The sequence below is a fragment of the Sander lucioperca genome, chromosome 18 (assembly GCF_008315115.2).
Source record: "Sander lucioperca isolate FBNREF2018 chromosome 18, SLUC_FBN_1.2, whole genome shotgun sequence".
NCBI lineage: Eukaryota > Metazoa > Chordata > Actinopteri > Perciformes > Percidae > Sander > Sander lucioperca.
The window spans coordinates 15,439,689-15,464,043 of NC_050190.1; the positions used below are offsets into that span (position 1 = coordinate 15,439,689).

At 40.0% G+C, this 24,355-nt stretch overlaps 1 protein-coding gene across 5 annotated transcripts in view; it reads right to left on the reverse strand.

The window, feature by feature from the left end:
- Positions 1-24,355, reverse strand: part of LOC116035725 (probable palmitoyltransferase ZDHHC14) — a 52,712-nt gene that overhangs the window by 4,260 nt on the left and 24,097 nt on the right. For 4 of the 5 annotated variants that reach the window (XM_035994811.1, XM_031279017.2, XM_035994810.1 and 1 more), the window contains exons 4-9: positions 14,142-14,294; positions 8,905-9,042; positions 8,060-8,108; positions 5,432-5,534; positions 4,714-4,823; positions 1,538-1,643 (exon numbers count right to left, since the gene is read on the reverse strand). In XM_035994811.1, the coding sequence (XP_035850704.1) occupies positions 1,538-1,643; positions 4,714-4,823; positions 5,432-5,534; positions 8,060-8,108; positions 8,905-9,042; positions 14,142-14,294 (659 nt within the window). Of the gene's footprint in view, positions 1-384; positions 424-1,537; positions 1,644-4,713; positions 4,824-5,431; positions 5,535-8,059; positions 8,109-8,904; positions 9,043-14,141; positions 14,295-24,355 lie in introns of all 5 variants that reach the window. The other variant, XM_035994812.1, reaches the window with a different exon arrangement.

A 24,355-nucleotide genomic window follows, 5' to 3' on the forward strand; every position in this document is an offset into this window, starting at 1 on the left:
AGGCCTTAAATCTAGCATGTAATGTTGAGGTTAATGGCTAAACTGAACAACAGTAGACTTCTTTTCAGGCGCCAGAGGGAAACTGGTCAGGGAGGTCAGAACAATGTCCTCTTCACGACACCAGCTATTCTCTCTACATTACAGGAGGAGGAGATATCTGTTTTCTGATTGTGCTGTACTTTCACTTTGTGAGTTTGTACAAAATTGTTCTGGCCCACTGCAGTCTTGGATTATCAGGATGATGAGGAAATCTTTAATCTAACACAGTAGTATGTACTGATAAGCAAACTAACACACACACACACACACACACACATTCCTTGTTACTGCTGACCTAATTTACAGGCAACATTGAGCAACACATGCAAAATTGAAAACACTCACTCGCTCTTTGCAATCCAGAGGAGTTTCATCCGTTTCAATCTAGTGGGATGAGAAAGACTAACTGGGTTAGCTTTCCCAGGTTTGGATAGAAAGAGAGAAAAGGTGCAGTTGTTTTGTGATTCTGCAGTGTGTTGAGAATTAAGGGATTGTTTGATTGAAGTGTTGTTGAAAATAGTTTGACCTCATCTGGCCTTTACCCTCTCTGCCTAGGCTATGTTATCTAGGAAAGTTGTTAAACCAATAGCAAATGTTTACCATTTCAATCAGACACAAAATAATATGAGCCATGGTGCCTGTAGTTTGAGTTCCTCAAACTGACATGGGTCTAAGTTTGTTTGCCTCAATTTGTGAGAGCTGAATTTCTGTTTCTGGTAAATGAACGAAAGACAACAGCTGTAGATCCACTCTGTCAGACAGGCTGCTGTGAAAGGTGCTTTGTCTCTGTGAGTCATGCTGACCACGGTCTTGCTCTCTAGGAGTCCCAGTATGGCCCGGGTGCAGCCAAGCAATTTCGGACCGGTGTATTTAGACGACTCAAAATTTTAATGTTATAATCCTTTGGTACTATATGAAATCTTAGACTTTTTCAAAGTATTTATGGTCTGCATTTTTTCAGCAATAGTATTTTCACAGTATTCTCTTTCTGTAATTATTTCTAGTAGTTTTTATTGTACGTGTTGTTAGTCCACCATTCCCATGCAAAATTCCAATTATTGACTGACTTCTTTATTAAAACGAAATTAGTTTGTGTGGCTGCACTGTAAACAGATACATCTGATGATCTTCTGTTGTTATTCTGACAAAGTAGCTGCTCAATGAGCATTTCCTCTAGTATTAAACCACACCTGTTGTTACAACCAGCAACCACAGGTGTCACCAAATGAACCATTACTGATTTCTTCAGGATTATAACTAAACTAAGCTTGTGATAATAGAGGTGACCAAGATCTAAAATTATCCAAGTCCCTATAATCAACAATTATTCTATTCCTAAAACTTCATCCATCAAGTGACCTGCCCACTTCTGGTCTCTAAACTGTACAACTATGAACATCCAGACCACCTGTGACAACTCAGTCTGCATTTTTACCTCTACAAAGTTATCAACCTGATAGCATCTTGGAGAAATGACAGAGTCAGGTCCATGTCTTACCATGTGGCTCTGCTGAGACTGGGTAGCGCCATACATAGTGATGCCATTGGTTGGTGGTGCCAGCTGTGGCGTGTCTGATTGGATAAAGCCTCGTCTGTCAATGAGACTAGTCAAAGAGAAACAAAGAAGGAAGAAAAACATTATTTGTGGCATTACCCACTAACAGATTGAATACAGCAGAGCAGTGTAACCAATAGATTCTTTGGAGCACTGAAAGCCGATGTACAAATGAAATGGGCATACACTGACTGACTGCAACAGCAGGCTAATGCTGTATCTACAGCCAGGTTGACTTAATGTTGAATGGGAAGGATTAGAAGAGTGCAAATGACCTTGTGTGTCAGTATTATCACATTGTTAAAAAAGAAAATAGCGTGTAAGTGGATGTGTGCTTTATTATTATGTACAAGCCTCAACATTTGAGTCTGAAAACGCAAATCTTCACTCATACATACATTCACACAAACATGAAATAACAACTTGGTAATCAATCACATAGGTCCTGCAGTGGAGCGAATTATTGTTTCTGTCCCATTGTTATTGGTGCCGAACTCTGACACAGCGACCTGCTGAACTCTTGGTATGCCTATGCACGTGTGTGGTCATGGGCCAGATGTATGTGATAATGGTTATTCATCTGCCAGATAAAGGCTGATCTGTCACAGAGCAATCGCGCATACACGCACACGCATGTGCGCACACACACACACACACACACACACACACACACACACACACACACACTTAAACTGTGCGAGCAGGGTAATCATTTAACAGAAAGTGTGTTGACAGTGTGTTCCAGTGGGACTGAACTGGATTTAGGTGGAAATGGTTTGCTAGAATTACAGATATAAACTCTGGGAACCTACAGCAGCGGCATGTGTTGGTGATGAATATGGGAATAACGAGTAACGTCTGCAGATGCGGTTAGGAGGAAATGAGCATAAAAACATTGGCTGATGCATTAGGAAATGTGAGTCAAGGTCTCACCAGGTAATGAAGTGTGTCTGTGTGTGTGAAAGCCAGCGTTGCTTGCATAGTACGAGGCTGAGGTGAAACATTCCTTTGTCACTCATGGACCCAGCTGGACACACAACACACACACGACTCTCCTTTGCCACCCACTGGAATCATTATTGGCGACTTATGGCTTGCGATGGCCAGACCACAGCACAGCAAGATACACTAAAAGAATGTTGCCAAAAGCCTCCATTACTGCTCTTCTTATACTTTGTGTGAGTGTATGTGCCTCTATATATGTGTATATATTAGGGCTGTCAGCATTAAAGCGTTAATCGCGATGCGATTAAGGGCCGAGCATAATGCATTAATTTTTTTTAATCGTATGCCGCCATTTATTAATTTATTTTCACTTCACTCGGCTTTGCGTTGTGCCTAACAGGCTACTATTTTGCCGTACTTCCACGTAACACATCCTGCTGCTGCAGGAATAGCAATGCGGATTTCGGTGCCTCATTCCGGTGCCACTGATATGTCTGCACTTCACTCTGATGCTCTGAAACAGACATTACAGGCAACAGAAACATCGCTGCACGTGACGCTAGTTAACACTATACTCGACAGCAGCTAACGTTAGCCTACTGCTAGCTAGTAGCTGGATTAAACACGGTTAAAATGTTGACAGCTAACGCTAAACGGTGTAAAGGTTGTCTGTATTTCACTGTAGAGGATTCCGACACCGGGATGTAACAATCTGCTGCTGTTGTCGGAAAAACACAGACGGTGCATTCAATGAAACTGGTAATTTACAGCTTCGTGGTGCATTCAAAGTTGTTGTTAAATGCCCTTTTCCCATCTGGTGGTTGTTTTTGTCATTCAACAGCTATTTACTAGTGAAATAAGTTATTGTTATAGTGATTACGTTATTATTAAACATTTCATTTTGATGATGTGGCCTTAGCAATAAACAAGCCGTTCTTTAATGTCGCCAACTGTTTAGTACCCTACTTTTTTTTTTTTTACTTTCTTAAAAGGTATCGGTTCAGGCACCGTTAAGGCACCGGTACCGTTTTAAAAGTACCGCTTTAGCACCGGTATCCAAACCAAACAATACCCAACCCTAATATTGACTCTAGATTCAAATGTGTGACTAGATTAAATATATAATAAACAAATACAAATCTTAAAATCAAGTTCATAAAGTAACTTTCTTTGCATTCATTTGATTCCCAATCAAGCTACACTGGTAAGAATTGCTTTCCATTGTTAATATGTACTTAAAAACAGTTCTGAAATGCAAAATAATAGAATTTTAATCATGTGATAAAACATGTGATTAATCGCGATTAACTATAGAAATTCAACGATTAATCGCGATTAAGAAAATGTAATCGTTTGACAGCTCTAGTATATATATATATATATATTAGGTAACTTAAGAAGGTACTGTATGCATGTGCTAAACTAGAGACTTTGCATTTCTCTAATGTTCTGTTTGTACACTTAAATGAGTGCAAAGTAAAAGGCAAAGTTAAAGGCTGCAAGTTCCAAAGGCTAAGAGATGTTTGTGACGTCTTAACAGCGTCATTGTGAGTGTTGTATCTACGAAGTGGGTACAGTAGCCAGTAAAGATAAGAGCAGATAGTAGGTATCTCTGTCAAGTGGGTAAGCATGAACACGTCTAACCATGACAAAAGAGCAGTTTTAGTCGCAGGAATCAGGGACTACAGTTTCACGGATGAGTAATGAGAATTGTTGGGCGAAATGCTGAAGTGAAAGAAGCTAGCAGGGAATGTGCAATGTGTACTGACATTTACAGTCACATGGACATGAGTGTAGCTGTGACAGTTGGCCTGTATTCTTGTTAAATCACATGATCAGCAAAAGTGTGAAATATAATATATCAAACCAACTTTGATCTTGGATATGGTTAAAATGAGCTTGACATATTTTCACTCTAGCAGTATATCAGTGGCTATGTATAGAGAAAAGGCTGCAGGCAGGCTTGTTTCAAAGCAGTCCCTCACATCAAAAGGAGTCGACTAAGTTCTATTTTAGCCTTTCGACAAAACAGAGGCTATGACCTATTACAGTGAAGGTGCAAAATTACTGGTTGGGTTTACTCAGAGCAGTGAATGATATGGTTTGTATGGCATCATATGGGCATCTGGAAATGCATAAATTACTGCATAAAAATACATTCACACACGTCATACCTCGGTGGCAGGGGTCCACACAGTGCTGCACAGCAGTTAGTGAATATATTGCCATGGCTGTAGGGGTTATAGTTGTCCTTCCCTCTTTTAGAAGACCATGAACCTTTTATCTGGAAGAGACCGCACAACATAGATAAATATCTCAAGTGTCACTGGAAGACAAAACAAGACTGTGGAACACAGGGATTATGTTTGTGTATTGTGGTCTAGTCTAGGGCTAAAAATGTGTCTGTCTAACAAGCTGCTTAGCTTGTTAGACAAATAATATACACACAAGAACTACCTTGGGACTACTTGTAAAACCACTTTCTCTGTTAATTTGCTGGGATTCTTTTTTTCTTGAATTCCATAGAAAAGGTTAATCATTTGTGAAAACATTTTTTTTTTCTTTTGCTCATATTACACAATATGTTTTAAGAAAAGTCATGTAATTGCAGCTTTAAGAATACCACCCCTAACAACAACTGTGACTAACAAAGAACACTAACACTACTTCTAATCCTCACAGGAAAAGTCACTTGTACTGAACAGTAAATGGATCACATATTTCAAATGATTAACTAGAACTAAATCCACAAATAGTGTGTGTAGCAGATATAGAAAAATCACATCACTTATAGTAATGTTTCATGCTTTACTTAGGGGGTCTCGTTATTTTGTAGTTGATAATTTAAGGAACAGTATGTAGCATGATGTCTGGTGTCTATTTCACACTCACATCTTCATTGGTGGTCTGGTTGGAGCTGATCAGGTAGGTATGGAAGCCTGAGAGGCCCACTATGGACCAGACAGAGAAAAAACACACCACCACCTCCAGCACAGTGACACAATTAAGTCAAGGAATAATTGTTTCACTAAATGTAAGAATGGATTAAATAAAAACTACAGCAACAGACAATATGAATATATTTACATATCATATATATAGCCCAAACAAAGACACACACATGATAGACCCATATGGAGCAAGCATGGACAAAATATGGTACAATTTCTAACAGCTAGCATATTGACCTACAGCCTCGGGGCTGTCCTGCTCTTGCCAATAGTTCCTAGTAGGGGTGGGGGGCTGACTACAGTGATGAATTATTCAGCTGTGATAAGGTTGTGTGTAAAGCTTATTGGCTTTGGTAGGTCAGTATAATATTACATACTCAAAGACAGTCGAGTCAGTCTGTGAAACTGTACTACTACTACCATACATAGTAGTAGTAGTACCATACACGTACTGTAGTACTCAACTACACACCCTAATTCTCCCCTTTTCTCTCTCTTTATATCCCTCTTCGTTTTCTCTCTTCCCAATCTCTGCCTCCTTAGCAAGGACAAAAGGTGTCATCATTTACTTAGTACAAAGGACTGCTACGATACTATCGACTGCAATTCCCCTTTATTAAAGTCCTGTAGGACACAGGCCGTTATCAGCTGGCTTGGCACACATTTCTTCGCCTGAGAAACAGTTGCATATCTCACTCAGCCATAAAGGGGAGGGCAGAGAGCAGGACAGTGTCATAGCCCTGTGCTCTCATCTTGAGGCTTAGAAATAGCGTTGGGTATAGGGAAGTGACAATATGAGATTTTGATATCACGATTATTGTCAGAGGAAATATCACGGTTTCACGGTTTTCGCGATTATTAATCAAGGAATTAAAGTGAATTCTGATCATCAGCTTAATCCATGTCATGAGAGAGAGAAGCCCATAGCAGACTTAATCATTTTAGAATATTTCTGATTTAGCTAATTAACTAAAATATATAATAATATATATAATATTATAAAATATATCATCAACAACTATATCCAGTTAGTTTTTATAGTGTAACATTTGGCTACTCACAAATCATACAGAACTTAGACTACACAGACGACGCAGACAGAGATAAGAAAGACAGCCCCTCGCACACCACAGTCCTCCTCAGTTGGTAATATGATATGCCCGCAAGATTCCGAACACTGTGAACTACCGTTACTCCTGGGGAGTTTAAACTGTTTTGGTCCACAAATGCTCCCACACTGCTGATTTAAGACGCTTTTTTGGCGGATATAAGGCTGGAAAGTCAGTTCCTTCAGATATTTTTACAGCTCTTCTTCTCAATGCTTCAGGTGGCTCTAACACACATAACAAACCAGCGCACAAACTCATAGTGCAGCGCTCGTGAGAGGAGATTTCACTTCACACATAAACATGACTTGTGCGATTCATTTTTACAGGGCAACAATGCTTTTCCTAGGATGGCGAAGGGCTCTGATTGGCTTACCCTGGTATTCTTACACCAACCTTAACCAATCTCACTCTTCATGCCTAAACCTAACCAATCCAACCAACAAAAGCAACAAGTACTAGCCAATCAGAGGCAGAGTAGGGAGGGTCATGCCTTTGCCATCCTAGGAAATGCAAATTTGCAATCGGGACACCATATATATTGTAGTTTCTACAATTTTTGAGTTGGGTATCATTTAGATTTGATCAATTCTGGTTCTCCAAACTTCCCTTTTGATTCAGGTTATTATATGAGCCTGGTTCAGATTCTTGTATTATTTAAAATCAGAGAAGAATCCACAATATTATCAAAGCAAAAAACACCTTTATCTTCAGCAGATTTAGGCCGTCATTAATAGTCAGAAGGTACATTTCCCCATCTACTCAGAAATAGTGTGTTGAGGAGGTGACAATACATTTTAAGTCCGACATTAGGTGACTGCTTCCGACCTTTTCTGCCTTGATTTACCGCTAAAAACTAAAGCTCAAATAGTGTGAAGCCAAACTTTACTGCAATGTCAAAATAAAACGCTTGCTTGGATTTACCACAGTCTACATGATTATCACTGATGTTGTGTAGAGACAATAAGCTGCCTTACAGGGTATTTCTAACAGCTGTGGCTTAAGATGTCTCGCACACTCTTGGCATCTGTCACACAGTCTGACATACCCACGCTCATATCAAATCTTACTCAGAGGCCATCTCTGTAGACGGAGTAGGGGCAAGTTAGAGCCAGATGAAATCAAAGACTGAATCAATCAACAGAGTAAGGAGTAAGGAGCTGGCTTGCGTGCTGTGTTACCCTGAAGGAACAGAACTAATCAGATGCACGCCAGTTATGCAAGTACTAATTACTGCAGAAAATGGCAGGAGCAACTGATGAGAAAGTTTTACAAAGACATGTTATGCAAATCAATTCAGACCCACTGAATGACCTGTATAGGCCCTCGCTGGGCAAGTTAGTCTAGTCCCTATGGACAGAGAAGCATACAGAGAAAATCATTGACAGGCAGCAGCAAAAAATCAGACAATCACACCTAACCGACACATATCCCACAAAAGGCCAATTTCAGTGAAAGGATATCTGGCAGGACTATCTTTAAGTGCGTTGAGAAACCCGCTTCGATGGGAGCCTGTGAACAGAGAAAGACAGTTTCCATTAGACCAAAAACAATTGCATTCGCCATTACATGAACACCATCTCACACAATGGTGCATATCAGCATTAAACAACACCCATTGAATGTGGAAACTTGTATCAGTCAGATATTGGGTACTATTACACACTCTGGAGGCATTAACTTGCCGCAGACCCTTTCTTGGATAAAGTTTAAGTGTCAACAAGATGAACTGAGCTGGGCAGTGTGCCCAGTTAAATTGGCATTCCAATTGAACTTCTATGTGTGAAGAGGACAGAGCCAGAAGAAAGAGCAAAAACTAAGTGAAGAGCAGTTATATGTGGCTGTAGGATATATCTCTGTGGCTCCAATCAGCCAGGCTGATCGTTTACTTTGCCTTTAAATTGACTCTGTGCAAAATGGATTTTGAGAGTACAAAGACATGTTTTACAAAAAAAAAAAAATATTGTGATAGTGTGATTTTAGTGCCTAAAGTTAGCACCGGAGGACCTGACAACTGACCATACTGTATGTCTACTATACGCTTCAGCAATATAATTTTCTAGCAGCTAATGTCAGCCCGTATTTTTTCCCCAGTGCAACATTGACACACACACACACACACACACACACACACACACGATGGTTACACGCCAGAATGCTGCAGCTTTTCACAACGCCCACTTACAACCTGCTGGCTCGAAACACACCGAGAACACAGCCAGGAGGAGAGAGAGTGTGTGTGTGTGTGTGTGTGTGTGTGTGTGTGTGTGCCTGAGCATGTCCTTTTCCCCTCCCCTCAGCTACTTACGTAAAATGACATGTGTGATGACGAAGGCGAAGATGAAGATGGTGAGGAAGGAAAGCGATAGGATGAACATGTAGAAGAAACGGTAGTTCCTCCTTCCCACGCAGTTCCCCACCCAGGGACAGTGGTGGTCAAAACGCTCTGCATGGACAGAGAGAGACAGATGGAGGGAGAGGAAGAAAAGTTTACACCGACATGTCTTACCTTTTATCCCACCACACTGCTGCACACTGTGATATTTCTCCTGTCTGAAGTCTTTGTCATGTGCTCTTGTTAAAACCCTACCCTTAACTAGGTTTCTTATTTACGAGACATTTAAACAATTACAATTAACCAGGTTACTTCAGTGCATGTAAACACAAACTATGAGTCTGGAGCTGTGGGAAATTAGGGGAAATGGGAAGTGTCCCTCTGGGTCTCAAAATAAAAATATAAATTGTTTTCACATAGTGAAAACTGGCTATTTATATACACAAGACTAGATAATAAAAGTTAGAGGCCAACATGACTGTTTATGGCAGAAAGACTCCCCCTTGCGACTGTGAGTCTCTGTGAGGTTCAGACAGATAAAGTGCCTCCACTAAGAACTTAATTTAGGTATATTTGAAGACGTTGAAGGAAATGCAAATGAAGACAAAACAGAGGAAGTGAAAGTATTGTCCAGACTGCTGGGTTTTTTTCATAAAGTCATGAAAATCATGAACATAGGAATAACAAGTATTATTGTGTTGCACATTGGAGCCTCTTTCATCTGAATATTTGTTTTGTTTAAGTAAATTAAATTTCTGGAATTCAGAAATACTTGTTGCAATGTACTCAAAACACAAAATATGTAGCTGAATGCAGTTTGAAGGGTTCAACTACTTCATACATTTAATATGAAATGCTTTCAGATGAAAATTTGTCAATGGTATTTTAATCAAAGGCACTGTGCTCCAGCTTACTTTTCTTTTCACTGATTGCTCCAAAAGTGGAGTGCTTATTGTTAGTGTGGTTATTCAATCAGCCCCAACTCCACTATCCTATCTCTGAGGTTGGACAACTAGCTGTGCACGGTGGTAGCTACATAACTAATTAATCAGAGCCATTGTTTGTTTAGTGAAGTGAAATGACCTGCTTCGTCTTCATTAATCAATGCCTGGCTGAAGTGTGTCTGTGAAACGCAGCCTATAGTCAGACAGAATGAACGGGGACAAGCACTGCTAGTCAAATGTGATTATCACAGCCTTTCTACAATGGGCATTCATTTTAAGTTACCAACAATGCTAAGAGAGAAGTGAGACTTTTGATGTTCTTCAGTATGCGTTTGTACTAGGGCTGTCAAAATAAGGCGTTAATTTCGATTAATCTGAGAAAAAATAACGCGTTAAAAAAAATAACGCAGATTAATCCATTCCATATTGACGTTTGACCCGGAGCCGTTCTAGCCACCATTCTACTTTAAAATGAAGGAGGGAGACGAGAATGTGCTGCCTGGATTATTAACTGGAACATTTACTTGTAAAAATCTTCTTCCTGCCAACCCTGGCTACCGAAATCTGGTGCCACTGATATGTCTGCACTTCTCTCTGGTGCTCTGAAGACGATACAGGTAACACAAACACCGCTGCATGTGACGTTAGTTAACACTATACTCGACAGCAGCTAACGTTAGCCTACCGCTAGCTAGTAGCTGGATTAAACACGGTTACAATGCTGACAGCTAACGCTGAACAGTGTAAAGTTTGACTGTGTTTTACTATAGAGGACTGTGACTCAACAGCGGGATGTAACAATCTGCAGCTGCCGAGCTGCCGTCGGAAAAACAACACAGACGGTGCGTTCAATGAAACTGGTAAACTACAGTTTCGTGGTGCATTTGAAGTTATTGTAAATGTCCTTGGTGGTTGTTTTTGTCGTTCAACAGCAATTTACTAGTGAAATAAGTTATTATTATTGTTATACATTATTATTAAATCATTTAATTTTGACCATATGGCCTTAGCAATAAACAAGCCGTTCTTTAATGTCACCGACTGTTGTTTAGTACCCTTTGTTTTCTTTTTTACTTTCTTAAAAAGTATCGTTCAGGCACCGTTAATTATTTATGCGATTAATTTCGATTAATTAATCACAGAGTATGTAATTAATTAGATACATTTTTTTAATCGATTGACAGCCCTAGTTTGTACACTTCTATTCTCCATGTGCAAAGGAAGCCTGCATTCACACTGACTGCGTCAGCCATCAGGCGGTGTGGCAAAACACAGGTCATTTTGAATGGGGGTAGTGCATTTAGGCTGCGGCGGTGGGTGCAGCAGGTGGAACCGGAAAAAAACCACAGCAGCCTGCAGCGAAAGTTGAGACCGATTAAACTTTTGGAGAAACGCAACCCGACGTCACTCTGCGGTGGATAATCATGTAATCGGCGATTAGACTTGGCAGTCCGTTTTGAGGCGATGTGAAGCGTCGGATATACTTCGCACTGGAAACAACAGCTGTGGTGACATCATTTTATGGCGCGTGCGCCTTGCGCCAGGAACACCGCAGCTACCATAAACTTAGCTTGAGAGTCCCGTACAGTAAACCGGCAATCATCACTGCCTCTACCGCTGCCACAAGAAAGTTGTAAAACACCCTGAGGGTAAAAACGAAACACAAACACTAAACTGCCCAGGAGTTTCTGTAACAGCTGACTGTTTCCTGCAACAACAAAGCACAGTCCCTCCGTCTCCTTTCTTACTGCGTGAAATGAAGCTGCCTTCAAGTGTGGTCAGAAATGTCGAGATCTATAAACAAAAAATAGTCATTGTGAAATATAAAGTCTACTTGTACTACATTGGGGGGTTAAAGAACACAACAGGCCGTCACACAAATGGGCCATTTCAGTGACACCGACGCTGGATCCCCTTTTGCCGGTGTGAACGCGCCTTAAGGATGTTTTGTGAGGATGTGTGACGCATGAGCCAGAGGTTCCACTGATGTTCAAGAAATACAAGAAAAAAATCTCCCTAAACAATGACAGAATCATGTTTGTTGTTTCAATGTTTCAGATTTACTTTTAACCATGATCAGGAGGAGGTAGTGGAAACTGCTAACAGATACGGCATGGCAGCTGATTATTCACTAGCATACTCCCTTTGATAATGGTTTTAAACCTTGCAAAAGCAACTCTGACAGTTTCATAATAATCTATTATATTCTTATTACGTGCTTTTGTGTTTTGTTTGCTTACATAACAACGTAATTTCCCCAAGAGTGTCATTAAATCTTCATCTTACGTCCTTTAAATAAGCAAATCAGAGAAAGACCTTAAATCACTCCAAAAATCAATCACAAAATCCCAACCCTCTGCCCACACACAAACTAGCAACAATATTTATGAACACTACAACTGGAATACAAACACAAACAGTGCCACCGTGTTAGACATCTGTACAGCATATACTGTGATAGGACAGTGGGCAAAGCAAAGCGGTCTCTGTCTGTGTGTATCATAATTCAGCACTCTTATAAGCTTCTTCTATCACTCCTGAGGGGATAACCCTCTTAAAAAGGAAGTGACTCTACCATATTCCTATTTTGCACTTCCACAAGGGAGTCCCTATCCATTCTGGCTGCTAACTTATTTAAGAGATTGTTAGCCCCCTGGCGTTTAAAGCAGAAACAGAGAAGTCGAAAGACAGGGAAAGCACTCTTTAACTGCCAATGTAATACGCATTTCCAGTTTAAGAGAAAGTGCAAATCCAATTTGTTACTAATACTGATTATTAGAGACTTAAAAAAAACATGGGTTATTAAACATGATTTCCCTTGCTCTACAGTGTTTGAAAGGACAGAAAACTCATCATATATGTGAATGTTGGTCTTTTATCCTACATATGACCTAATTCCCTGTACTGTTATTCATACAGCTTATCTCTGAAGCTTCATAATGAAACCTGGACTGACTGACTGACTCCAGATTTCACTATGCATATATGGAGCCATGTCGGGTGGAGACCTGGAGCTTTGAGAGCAGAAGGGAAACATTTATCACAGCCAGCACTCGAAAAGTCCAACGATGCGCCAATTTTTCATTCTTAATTTCCCTCCCATCTGTGGCTCACAACGATGATCCAGTCATACTTTTAAAACCTTATACTCAAAGATTTGGATTTAGAAGATCACACTGCTCTGTGTCCATGTTCTGTCTCAAACCGTCTTTAAAGCATCTCCTGTGATCGTACCAGCTTAAATCTGTCACTCATTTACTTTATCCTGTTTCTTTGAGGCAGGAATTTAACAATGCACTTAAAATGATGTACAAAATTCACCTTTGTGGACATAGTCTGTTTGTGAAAATGACTGCCCTCCCAGCTTTTTGTTCGGCTGTCAGTCTGTATTCCTTTCTTCCTGCCAGCGTGCATCTCCCACATCTGATTACCACCTCCTCATCTTTTTTTCCTGTGTTTACTACTTCCTCATCCTTCCTTAGGTTTTCAGTCAGCCCCACTTCTGACAAGGAAATAGACATTCAAAGAAGAAGTAGTCTCTGATGAGTGAGCAGCACAAACACCCTGATGAGAAAGATACAGACACACAGGGCTCTGTATCTATCTTTTAGTAATTGCAGAGCTGTGCTCTTCGCTTTGTCTCCAGAGACAGAGCATATGGTTGTGAAGAGCAGCAAAACTCAACCATTATGCTGCAGTTTTCTTTCTGTTGTTCTCATTGTAACTTTTCCCTCCCTCTCCTCTGTGTAGATGTGGATGCCTCTAAGCCTATGTACTGTATATTCCCTAGATATGCATCATAAACTAAACATTTATCTTGGCTTGTATTCTCACCTACAGATGCAATTTTAGCTACATCAGGTTAAACATGGTTTGTCCGACTTATCTGAACTGTGTGTGCTAAAATGTGTGTTTGTGTATTTGTGTGTGTGGGGGGTGGATAGGTAGATATGTAAGCATTTGTATCAACCCCAAGTTTGTTCTTCAGAGAAATAAGATAACAAATGGGATTTTCTCAGATAGGCAGCAGTTCATCAGCAGTTTATCAGATCTAAATTGACCTTTTATTAAATACATATTAATATATCTGAAGTAGTTACAGTTAAACAAACCACAAACTGGATAGGGGATGGTTTGGTGATGGTCTTGGCTGTTTGTGTTTGTTGTACTAGTGTCTAAAAATGTATGTGGTAAAAATGAGAGTGCTAACAGAACATATCAGCCAAACATACAAACTCACAACCAGAGAACATAATTTTCACTCACCCACACAGTTGTCACAGAGGCTGCAGTGGGAAGCACGTGGCGGTCTGAAGATCTTGCAGGTGAAGCAATACTTAAGCTTGACTGTCTGGCCATTGATGACTACCTCCTTGGTCCTGGGAGGAGGCCTGTAGCCTGTACTGCCATTAGCCACATCTTGGGAGGATCAAAGAGAGAGAGGAACAAGAGAGAAACATAAGAATCAAAGTAAAAAGACTTGCCTAATGGACTCCCATATACTGTACTATAGTGTGCGTGTGGCATTGATGATGCGGTGTGTTATGAATATTCAAGTGGCAAAAAAATACTACACGTTTATTTGGCGTGCAGACATAGTAAAACGCAGCCAGGAGGATAGGCTACAGTACGAAATCAAACATGTCCACCACACGAGGAAAATACCATAATCTCACTGGTGATTAGCAAGAACAGAAAGTAAGTGACAATAAATGTAATACATAACATATATATGACAAATCTATTCAAAATCTTCAGTGATGTTATAATCTATAATCTCTTTACTTTACAGTCTACTAAATGTTTTTCTTTTACTTTTTATCAAGAGTAGCGCTACAACTTCTACCTTACCTACAGCATGGAAAATGCAGCCTGAACAACATATAAGAGCAGCATATATGTCATGATATTAGTAGCCTGAAAGGCTTGAACATGGACAACCCACACAGCTCATTATATTTAATTAGCCCCACCATTCTAGCTCCTTTGTATGAGCTATACAGATTCAGTGTCAAACTCGCCAACCAGAACCAACCTTTTGTGCTGCTGATAAAACACTACCATCCTAAAACTAGCGACCCTGTCTTTTTTTAATAACATGAAGTCAGCTGCTAGAGTGACTAAATGTGTAACATAGTTCAGGTAATATGTCTGGAATTCAACATGCACTTAACACAACAATCCTCAGACTATAACACAAAAGAGACGAGGGCGGCTAACTGTTCTGAATGGCTTTTGCAGCAGTGATGACAGGCTAGAGCCTGTATCCTATTATTGCTCAGCTAGCTTTGAGCGCTCTCATGCACCCTGAGAGTAGGAAATAGTGTGTGTAGGAAGATCATTACACACAACCCTGTAGCATTGCTAACAGAGTGGTATATGTGTGTTAGTGTGGGGTGGGTTGTATAGGGGCTGAGAGGCGTGTGTGGGCGTTTGACATTTTTAAATAAGAGCCGAGGAAATGCAGCCAGCGAGTTCTGTTGTATTGAATTTGTCTCTATTGTGATCAATGCCCACAGAACACTATCCACTCTCCTCCATACTTCCTCTGTTCCTCTGCCCTCTCAGCAGACTCCACTGAGGGAGACAACAAATGAGGGGTGTGTGAACGATTCGGCGTACAATTCAGCTACCACAGTGTTAAAGCACAGTCCCTTTCAAGCCTGTTCAAGAGGGGACTGTTGCGGCTTTAATCTGCCTCGCCATCTGTGTGAAAGTTACAAAGACGAAATGGGGGACAGAGTTGTTGCACCTTTAAGCCAGCGGCGGAGGTAGTAACAGAGCCGAACCGATGTCTGGGTTTAACAGACAGCCGGCATGGCAGGACTACATGCAACCATGCGCAAGATGACCCACAGGCGGGCCAAAAAGTGACAAAGCAGCATTCTGAGTAGCCAAAGTTTTTATTAACTGACAGAAACATTGTGAGCAATAGTCCCTCTTCTTTACCACTCCCTCTCTGTCCTCTCTGACAATTGTGCTACTATAAAGCATAAAGTTGGCAGTTTGTGGGTCGGGTTCACATGGTTGATTAACGGTGCAGATCGGCTCACACACACACCCTGCCTTTTTTTACCCCCAGAATGCCAGCATGCTATTTAAAATCACACACTGGGGCAGCACTTCTATGCCACCTTTGCTTGGTTCTGTGGAAATAAACAAAGATGGCATAATGGCAGACCTTGATCGTAGCACTATTGCTAAATCTCTGCGTGAAAGGGGCTCAACAGGAGAAGTCCCATTGTTTAGGTATTTATAGTGCAGTAAGCATTTCTGGTAATATTAACTCCTGTCAAGGCAAATAAAGAGCCATGACAACCAACAGTAGGTTCCTTCTGAAGGATTAGAGGAAACCTCTTTAAAAGGAATTTTAAAATCTCTGAAATAATGCTGACAGGTAGGTAAAGATACTGTACATAATGCCTTTACAGTAAGTCATAACATACACACAGAGTGAGAAAAAAACATTTATGCCAGCCTCTTAGTTGTAATTATGAATTAATTTTATACACAGTATATATATATATATATATATATATATATATATATATATATATATATATATATATATATATATATATATAAAATCTTTATATTTCCCACTTGACAAAAACAACTGCAGGAAGTGTCCAAAAACCAGTGACAAGTTGCTATTAAAAAAACTGCCCTTGCCAGTTACACCTAAATTAAATCCAATATTAACAAAAATATGTGTTAATGTATATGGTTTTACTTGTTAATGAACAATTGTTATTATTATGAAATGATAAAACTATCTAATTTAGGCTTAATTTTTATTTGTTGAGTGTGACTATGCAACCTGCAACAGGAGTAAGCATCTTGGAATAATGCATGAAAGCTTCCAAATTGGAATAATGGGTTTTCCATTTTTTCCCCCATTCTGCTGACATTGCATGAATGCAGTATAGGGCAATACTATCAGTTCAGGAGACAGATCTTTGTCACCAATCTCATAATCACATAGCCTGACATTGCCAGACCAAATCGCAAATGCGAGTTAGTCTGGATCCATTTCATTTTCGATTTCCAAGGGGCATTATCAACGGCCGTAAACCAAAATGCCTCTGGACACAATTGGATAGAACTACAACCATTTAGAGCAACGAAACGTGACGTAGCACTGAGCGACTGACAAATGTAAACGGACTACAATGTGCTGGACTACAAACTACTGTGGCCTCAACTCATTCTCTAAATGATTGTAATGAATAGTAGAAGATAACCACTCATGCTTGTATTGTTGTAGAATAAATTACTTCCAAATTTGTTGAAAATAGACAACATGAAGTGACAACAATAACAGCAACACTTATAATGTAATACAATACACTCAACACCGCAGTATAGAGTATACTACCCTTGCAAAGTTTATTGTGTTCATTCCTTGACATAAACCCAGGGGGACAATAATATCAATAGCATAATATAATTAAAATATAAATGTAATATTGTTAATTCCCAGATGGACAAAAACATTACAAGGGAATTCCAAATCAACACAGACACAAACTCTGGCCTAACGATAACTGTAGAATTGAATCGCGCATTTCAGTGTTAACAACAATTTAACATTTTAAACTACTAAAAGGTAAAAGTCATTGCAGGGCTATTATTGTATTACATTATATTGTGCAGACATTGATCTTGTTGAGTCCAGTTTTTCGAAGTCCATTAAGCACAATGTGTCAAAACTAATGCATACATAAAGAAAACAGCAGCTTTTCTCCCTTCTATTAAAATCGAATACTGTAACTTTTTAGCATTGATTAATGCTTTCAAAGAGTCAACGTTTTCACAGGTTGAGATTGTATTTTTAAGCTAGTATAGAGAGTGCTCTTCTACAGTCTCTATCTGTCTCAAACAGAGACCGCTGTTTCTTTAACTTTCTTGCCACTGAATTTTTATTCTACTTACAGCCCAGCCTTAAATACCTGACTCAAAGTACCTGTATTTCCGTACACCAGCCTGTAAATCAACTGGTCACACCTTAAGTACACTTCAACCAGCCCATCAACATTCACTACACTTGTTCACAGATGCCTGCCTGCAGTAAAGTAGTAGGTAAGTGGGGGAGTGTTAAAGTAGCTTTTCTGCTGAACAAAGCCATTTGTACCCTGCCATCCAAAGCTTAGCCTTACATCAATGTCTATAGAAAAAAACGTTATACCAGCTCAATTTATATTGATGTCGCTACCATTTTTCAAAACAATGACTAAGTAAGGATTAGCTGATTGCTAAATCAAGACTAATCACTGGTTTACAAACCAAATAAGCAGCTTTTTGTGGTATTTAGTCTAACTACAGAGCCAACACTAGATTGCCTAGAAAAATGATTGCTCCACAACAGGTTATATTTTTTCGCTGACAAATCTATGGTATGTGGATAATCATCAAAAGTGTTTGACAACAGATTAAGAACAGCAGAGAACAACGTCCACAGAAGATGACCAGTGACCAGTCAGTCTGTTTAGGCAGTATCATGTGTGTCGCATATGGTCACGTGAGTATCACAAGTATAGAGGGGTTCAGAGCATGCAGACAAGAAGAGGTTGTACAAAGTATATTTTGTAACTTAGTCACTAGTTAGTATATTACACCCATCCTGAATGTCATCGTTTATAAGGGCATTCAAAATGTATTAATTTAATAAGAATGTCCTTTTATTTAATTTTCTAAAACTGTGTTACTTAAAAAAGTAATGCACATTTTGGTTTATGCATTTCTTCTTACGCCCGTTTAACTTGATATGTTGAAGTTAAAAAATACACATTTCAAAATTTTTGTAGCTTATTTTCTGCATTTTCCTTTATAATCAAGTAAACTCATGATACCATTATATCGCAATCGTAGTTGCAGCATTGTAAATCGCAATATGACTTTTTCTCCAAATTGTGCAGCTGCTTTACTGCAACCTAATATGATCCTGTATGACAGCATACACTGCTAGCTTTCCTGCATATATATTTTATGTTGATATATTGGTTGGTATGATTCCGGGGTGTGTGAAATGTTGTCATAATTAGCGTAGGAATTATTGAGTTATGGCCAAAAATGTGTAAGGTCACAGTGACTTTGACAATTTAATCAATTCATCCTTGAGTCTGTAGAAGAAAAAGTTCTCTCGGGTCCTATTCAGTGGCTGGTTCAGATGAGTTTTATTCACTGCGCAGTGGAGACAGAAGCTCACAAGAAGCTCCCAGGATTCTCTCGGACCAGAATGAGTTTCTAGTCAGGGTTTTATACAAGGTTACAGGAAACAACAGAATAAACAAAAGCTGAGAAGACATTCAACTCACAAGTCTGTCTGAGTAGATTTGCATAGACTCAATACTGTCTGCATCAACTAATCAAAAGTGCTTTGATTAGTAAAGGTGTGAGTTTCTGTTGGAGCCACCTAGGCTCTTAACAAAAGGTCTCACTCACAGGCATCAAGCACATGCTTTATTTTAACACTAAACTAAAGCAAAAGGCAGACATACTTAATTAAATCAGGAGATACTAAAAGTTGTTGATCAGGTAAAACAATAGGAAGTTAATCAGTCAACAGGAAAGAGGATATCAGGATAAAATAGGTAACTCATTTTCTTCTACAAGTCCAAGTGGGCGTTTGTGCCAGATTTAAAGAAATTCCCTGAGGGCGTTCCTGAAATATCGTGTTCACGAAAATTGGACGGACAATCCGAAAACTCCAGCAACAGCTATCGCTGGGTGGTAGGGTTGTCAATACTGCGGTTCTCGCTCACATGATCAAAATGAAATAAATGGTAGAAGAAAAAAAAAAAAAAAGAAAAAAAAAAAAACTATACAGTATATTTCTGCACTTTCATATGGCTCTTTGTAGTTTTGCTTATTTAAAGCTAATGCACTTACTACTTGTTGTCTGGAGTTTGCACCTTCAGGGTTGAAAGCACTTAATTGGAAGTCATTTCGGATAAAAGCGTCAGCTAAATGACATGTAATGTAATGTAATGTAGATTGTGGGATAAGACTGATACATAACCCTGTCCTGTAAGTTTTGGGTTTTGCAAGCAGATGCTAAATGAAGAAAGCTTCTTCAGCAAGGAATTCAAAGGAACCGTTTCCTACTGATGAACACAAGCAACACCTGATGCTGGCACCTTTTATTTACCAATGGGTAATTAAAAACAATTGTTCAAATACAGTGAGACACTGCAAGGTTAAGTATCTTCTGCATACGTTCTTTAAACGTGCGGTACGCTAGCCACAGCCAACCTGTCGAGCGGCAGTGTGACGTCACGGGAGCACTGTTCCACTGTTTATACTCCCGCGTGGTGGTCGCGACACTAGTTGCAGTCTTCTCCTGAATAGAGGTGGCGCTAATGAGGAAAGGCTACCGACTTTGCTATTTCTACGGACTAAAAGAAGAAGAAAAAGGTAAACAATGGCAGAACTGGCAGCAGCATTGCCGTCAATGCTTCAAATTTAATTCGATGACCTACTTCGTCGGATCAAGCCTTTCATTCACCATAAAAGAACTCATCTTAACCCAGTAAGTTTACAAGAGAGACTTGTGTCACTGAGAGTCCTGGCATCCGGTTACCTTCGAGCTCGTTTAGGCCTGTTTCCACTTTGTCGCGTGCCGCTGAAAAAAATAGAGTGGCACTCAAAATCCTGGCATGCCAGCGAGATCTACGTCATTTTGACGTCACATTGGCGCGCGCAAGCTCGGATGCAGTGACTGTAAAACGGCCTTTATTCTGGTTGTTGTAATACCTCTCTTCCAAGCAAGTCATAATAATAGAGGATAGGCTGAGGTCCATGTTTAAGCAATTCACAAATGTAGAAGTTGATGTCAAGAGGCTTAGCAATAATGCATTTTCCACTGGCTGCAAACCTTTTACTTATTATTCAGCTAATAACAAGGAAGTCAAACATGAGTGTGACCTAGGGCAGGTGGCTACACCGAGAAGGGAGAAGAGGGAAAAAGAGAGTTATGGTAGCAATTTAAGTACCAGCATGAACTATGATTGGACATTCAGTCCATTCAGAACAAGGTATTAATTAATTCTTTACTGCAACAGGACGAACATCTCAGCACCATGTCAATCAGACATACAGTATTGGGCCGTGGCAAGGGCAAAAGGGGCTTTAACATGAGTTAAAGAGACTATGCTTCTGATATACCCCGTCACTATGAGCGACCACTTCTTGGAGTCACTGGTGCATTCTGGCTGATATATTTGACTTTTTAAATTCCTAGAGTTGGAGACCAACGGGAGGTTAGAATCAATACAGCCCATGAACTGCACTATTTATGATGATATATTCAAATTGGTGCCAGCTTTTTGATGTTTAGAGGTAGGACATCTTGTGATGTTCAAGACACAGTTCATAATGAAAAGAGCCTTAGTTTACTCATGATAGTTTGCCTCGCATAGTCAGCACTACAAGCAGACCTACAAGGTGTTAAAATCCAACAAGCATGTTTGCAGTATCTTATCGCTTTAGGGAGAGAAAGCCATATCTAATGTGATTAAGCTAGAACTCATTTTAGAGAATGACTTGAGTTGATCTCTTTATAGTGATAGGCTGTGTATTTTGAGTTTGGGTTCTAGCAAGGACACTAGCTAACTTTCCCTCCAATTGTCAATCAAATTATCTAAAGTTCAGTAAAAAAACTCGTGCGAATAAAGCTGGTGTGTTTCCATCCAACGGCTTAAAAGCGAATAAAAACCTGTGCGTAATGACGTCACATGCTGTTTTGCGATCAAATTGGTATATCGTATTGATTTTAGACATTTTAAGGTGTTTCCATTCATTTTCGCATTGAATCGCACAATATTCAAGCAAACATTTGCGAACAAAGTTTTGCTAGACAAAATGGATCGCGCCATCTACCAACAGATGATCAATATTCCACAAGTTGTAATAGTGCTTATGTGCCAGCTGATAGCAACATATCAAGCTATAATAAGAAAACAACGACGCTATCAACACATTGCTTTGATGATGCAGATGCAGATCCACATAAATGCCCGACGACAACGGAGGCGGCCTGTGGTGTGGGAACGACAGCGCTCCAAACAGTTCTGGGAGAAGGTGGTTCAGAGACACTTCACGGAAACCCTTTGGTTGAAGCATTTTCGGATGACCAAGACAACATTTGACCTGTTGTGTAATTTTTTTGGCCCGTCACCTTTCCCCAGATGTCGCAAGCTATCGCCCTCCGGTTCCAACCGAGAAGCGTATTGCCATTGCGCTCTACAAACTGGCTACATGAGCACAGAGTGGTAGGCGAAACGTTTGGAGTCAGCAAAACCACCGTGCACCGGTGAGTTTACGCCGTGTGCAATGCCATACGAACGAGGATGAGTTTTTTTTTCTTCCCAAAATCAGCATTTTATAATGATTCGAATAAATAAAAGCCTTTACACCAAACATTTACAGAGAGCATCATCACATCACCCAATCAAGTATCCCCTCAACAATGCTCAAGCTTTATAAAAGCAGCACTTTACGCAGTTATTAAGTTTGTTATAACATTATACACTTTGACGGAGTGGAAAGTGTCACTACCAACAGTGGTGAGGTGCCAACTACAAAGCATGAGGCAAAAACAAAGGGGTGGGTCGCACTCCAAGCCCCAAGTCAAAAACTACCATTTTCATCCCACACATACTACATGGATATATTCTTGGCATGCATGAGCTTCTATTCAGATTAACAGTCTTGGAGAATACACACAGATACATATACAAAAAAGATGATGCACTTCAGAGCATTGAAGTCCCCACCTTTAAACACCCATATTAACTGCTCCTTCAGTCATGAAAAGCCTAAATGTCATTGCATCCTCTACTGATGTGTCTATCCTTCCTCCAGCAGCACAAGCTCTAAGCTTACCAAAATATATTTCCTCTGCTGGCCTCAAGTCTGGCTGGCAGCTTTGGAAAAACCATGAGGCTGCCTTGACATTCACCAGCTAGCTTCGACCATATACGGTGGAAGGAAGGAAACAGGCAGCTCTGACCATCTCTCACTCTGATTAATGCTTCAGAGAATCTCTTGGATTTGGCATGTGATATCTGAACTGATGCCAGCCTGTATAGTCCTGACATATTGGGCAGGCAGGAAGACATGCATGCATAGACATCAAACACAGAAGAGAAATCAACTCTTGTCTCTATCTCAAGCAGGGATAAACAACAAGCTGTGCTACCTTTCCTGACCCCACACTCTTTCCATCAGCCCTTTATAGGTGCACACAGTATTTCTGCTGCATTAGGAATACACTATAGAGTGATAAGATACTGAGAATGAAGATGGCGCATACAGAATTATGTTTCATATGATTTAAACATGTCATATTTGATTTTAGGTAGGCTATACTTCAGACCACACACACCTTCTTTTCACAGACATTTGGCAGATATCAGAGATATCTGCTCACAATGATGACAGCGGAGGCCTAGCTATCAGCTTTCCCTCCTGGAGTACAGGGAGCATGAGAGACCTTGATGTCTCATATTGCACAGACATTAGGTCCCCCATTGTTTAGTCAATAGATCAATAAGAGCGGTGTCAAACTTGAGCCTAGCTGTACATCAAATTGTAAATCAAAAAAGCAGCAATGGAGCATATGGGAAACAAAGCCCCAAGTGATAAAGAACCATGCATTTGCATGACTGCTTCCTGACAAATTGGCAAAAACAAAATACAAGTGGTAAAAAGAGAGAAGAAGGGAGACATAAAAAAGAGAAAGGCACACATGTTTCCTCCTAGAAGACATTGTGAGGCTGGTTGGTGTTGGGGCTGGGGATGGGGTTGGATGATCAGGCTAAGAGCTAACAGATGTGCTACTAATGTCTTGCATGTCTAGCTGCCACTGAACCAAATGAAACCAAATTGAACCAAACAGCACTGCACAGATCTGGACTAAGAAAACAGAGGAGGTAGTTTCAATAGAAAGAGCAATGGGAGGTCTAAGTAGAGACACTAAACTACAAAGATTGACAGACTGACAGTAAGAAAGAACAGGAAGAAAGAGCAAGAGTGCCATAAGCAACTCTATGAAATAAATGTTGCTACCTTTTTACTAGCGGTGGGAAAATGCAGCGACCTTTATAACTAGCTTAAATCTAACATTCCTGGCTGATGGATACAACCCCACTGAAGTATTTATGTGAGTGTGTTTGTTTGTGTATAAAATGCTCATGCTATTACAAGCCAGGTTCTCTCAAATGGAAGATAATGGGACCAATAATGGCACCAACACTGAAGCAGTCTATTAGTCTACTGGCAGCCATTGGATTGGATGTGGATGTTTCAGGGAAAGACTACAGATACCTAAGGGCATGGCAACTACAAGCTATTCTACAATTGAAACAAGTTTAACCTAATTCATCTGAACATTAATTTAAACCTTTTCTTGGACTTTTTTAACATCTGTCTGAATGCATGCGTTAGTGATGCCCTGGACTCCATTGTAAAGCTGTGTC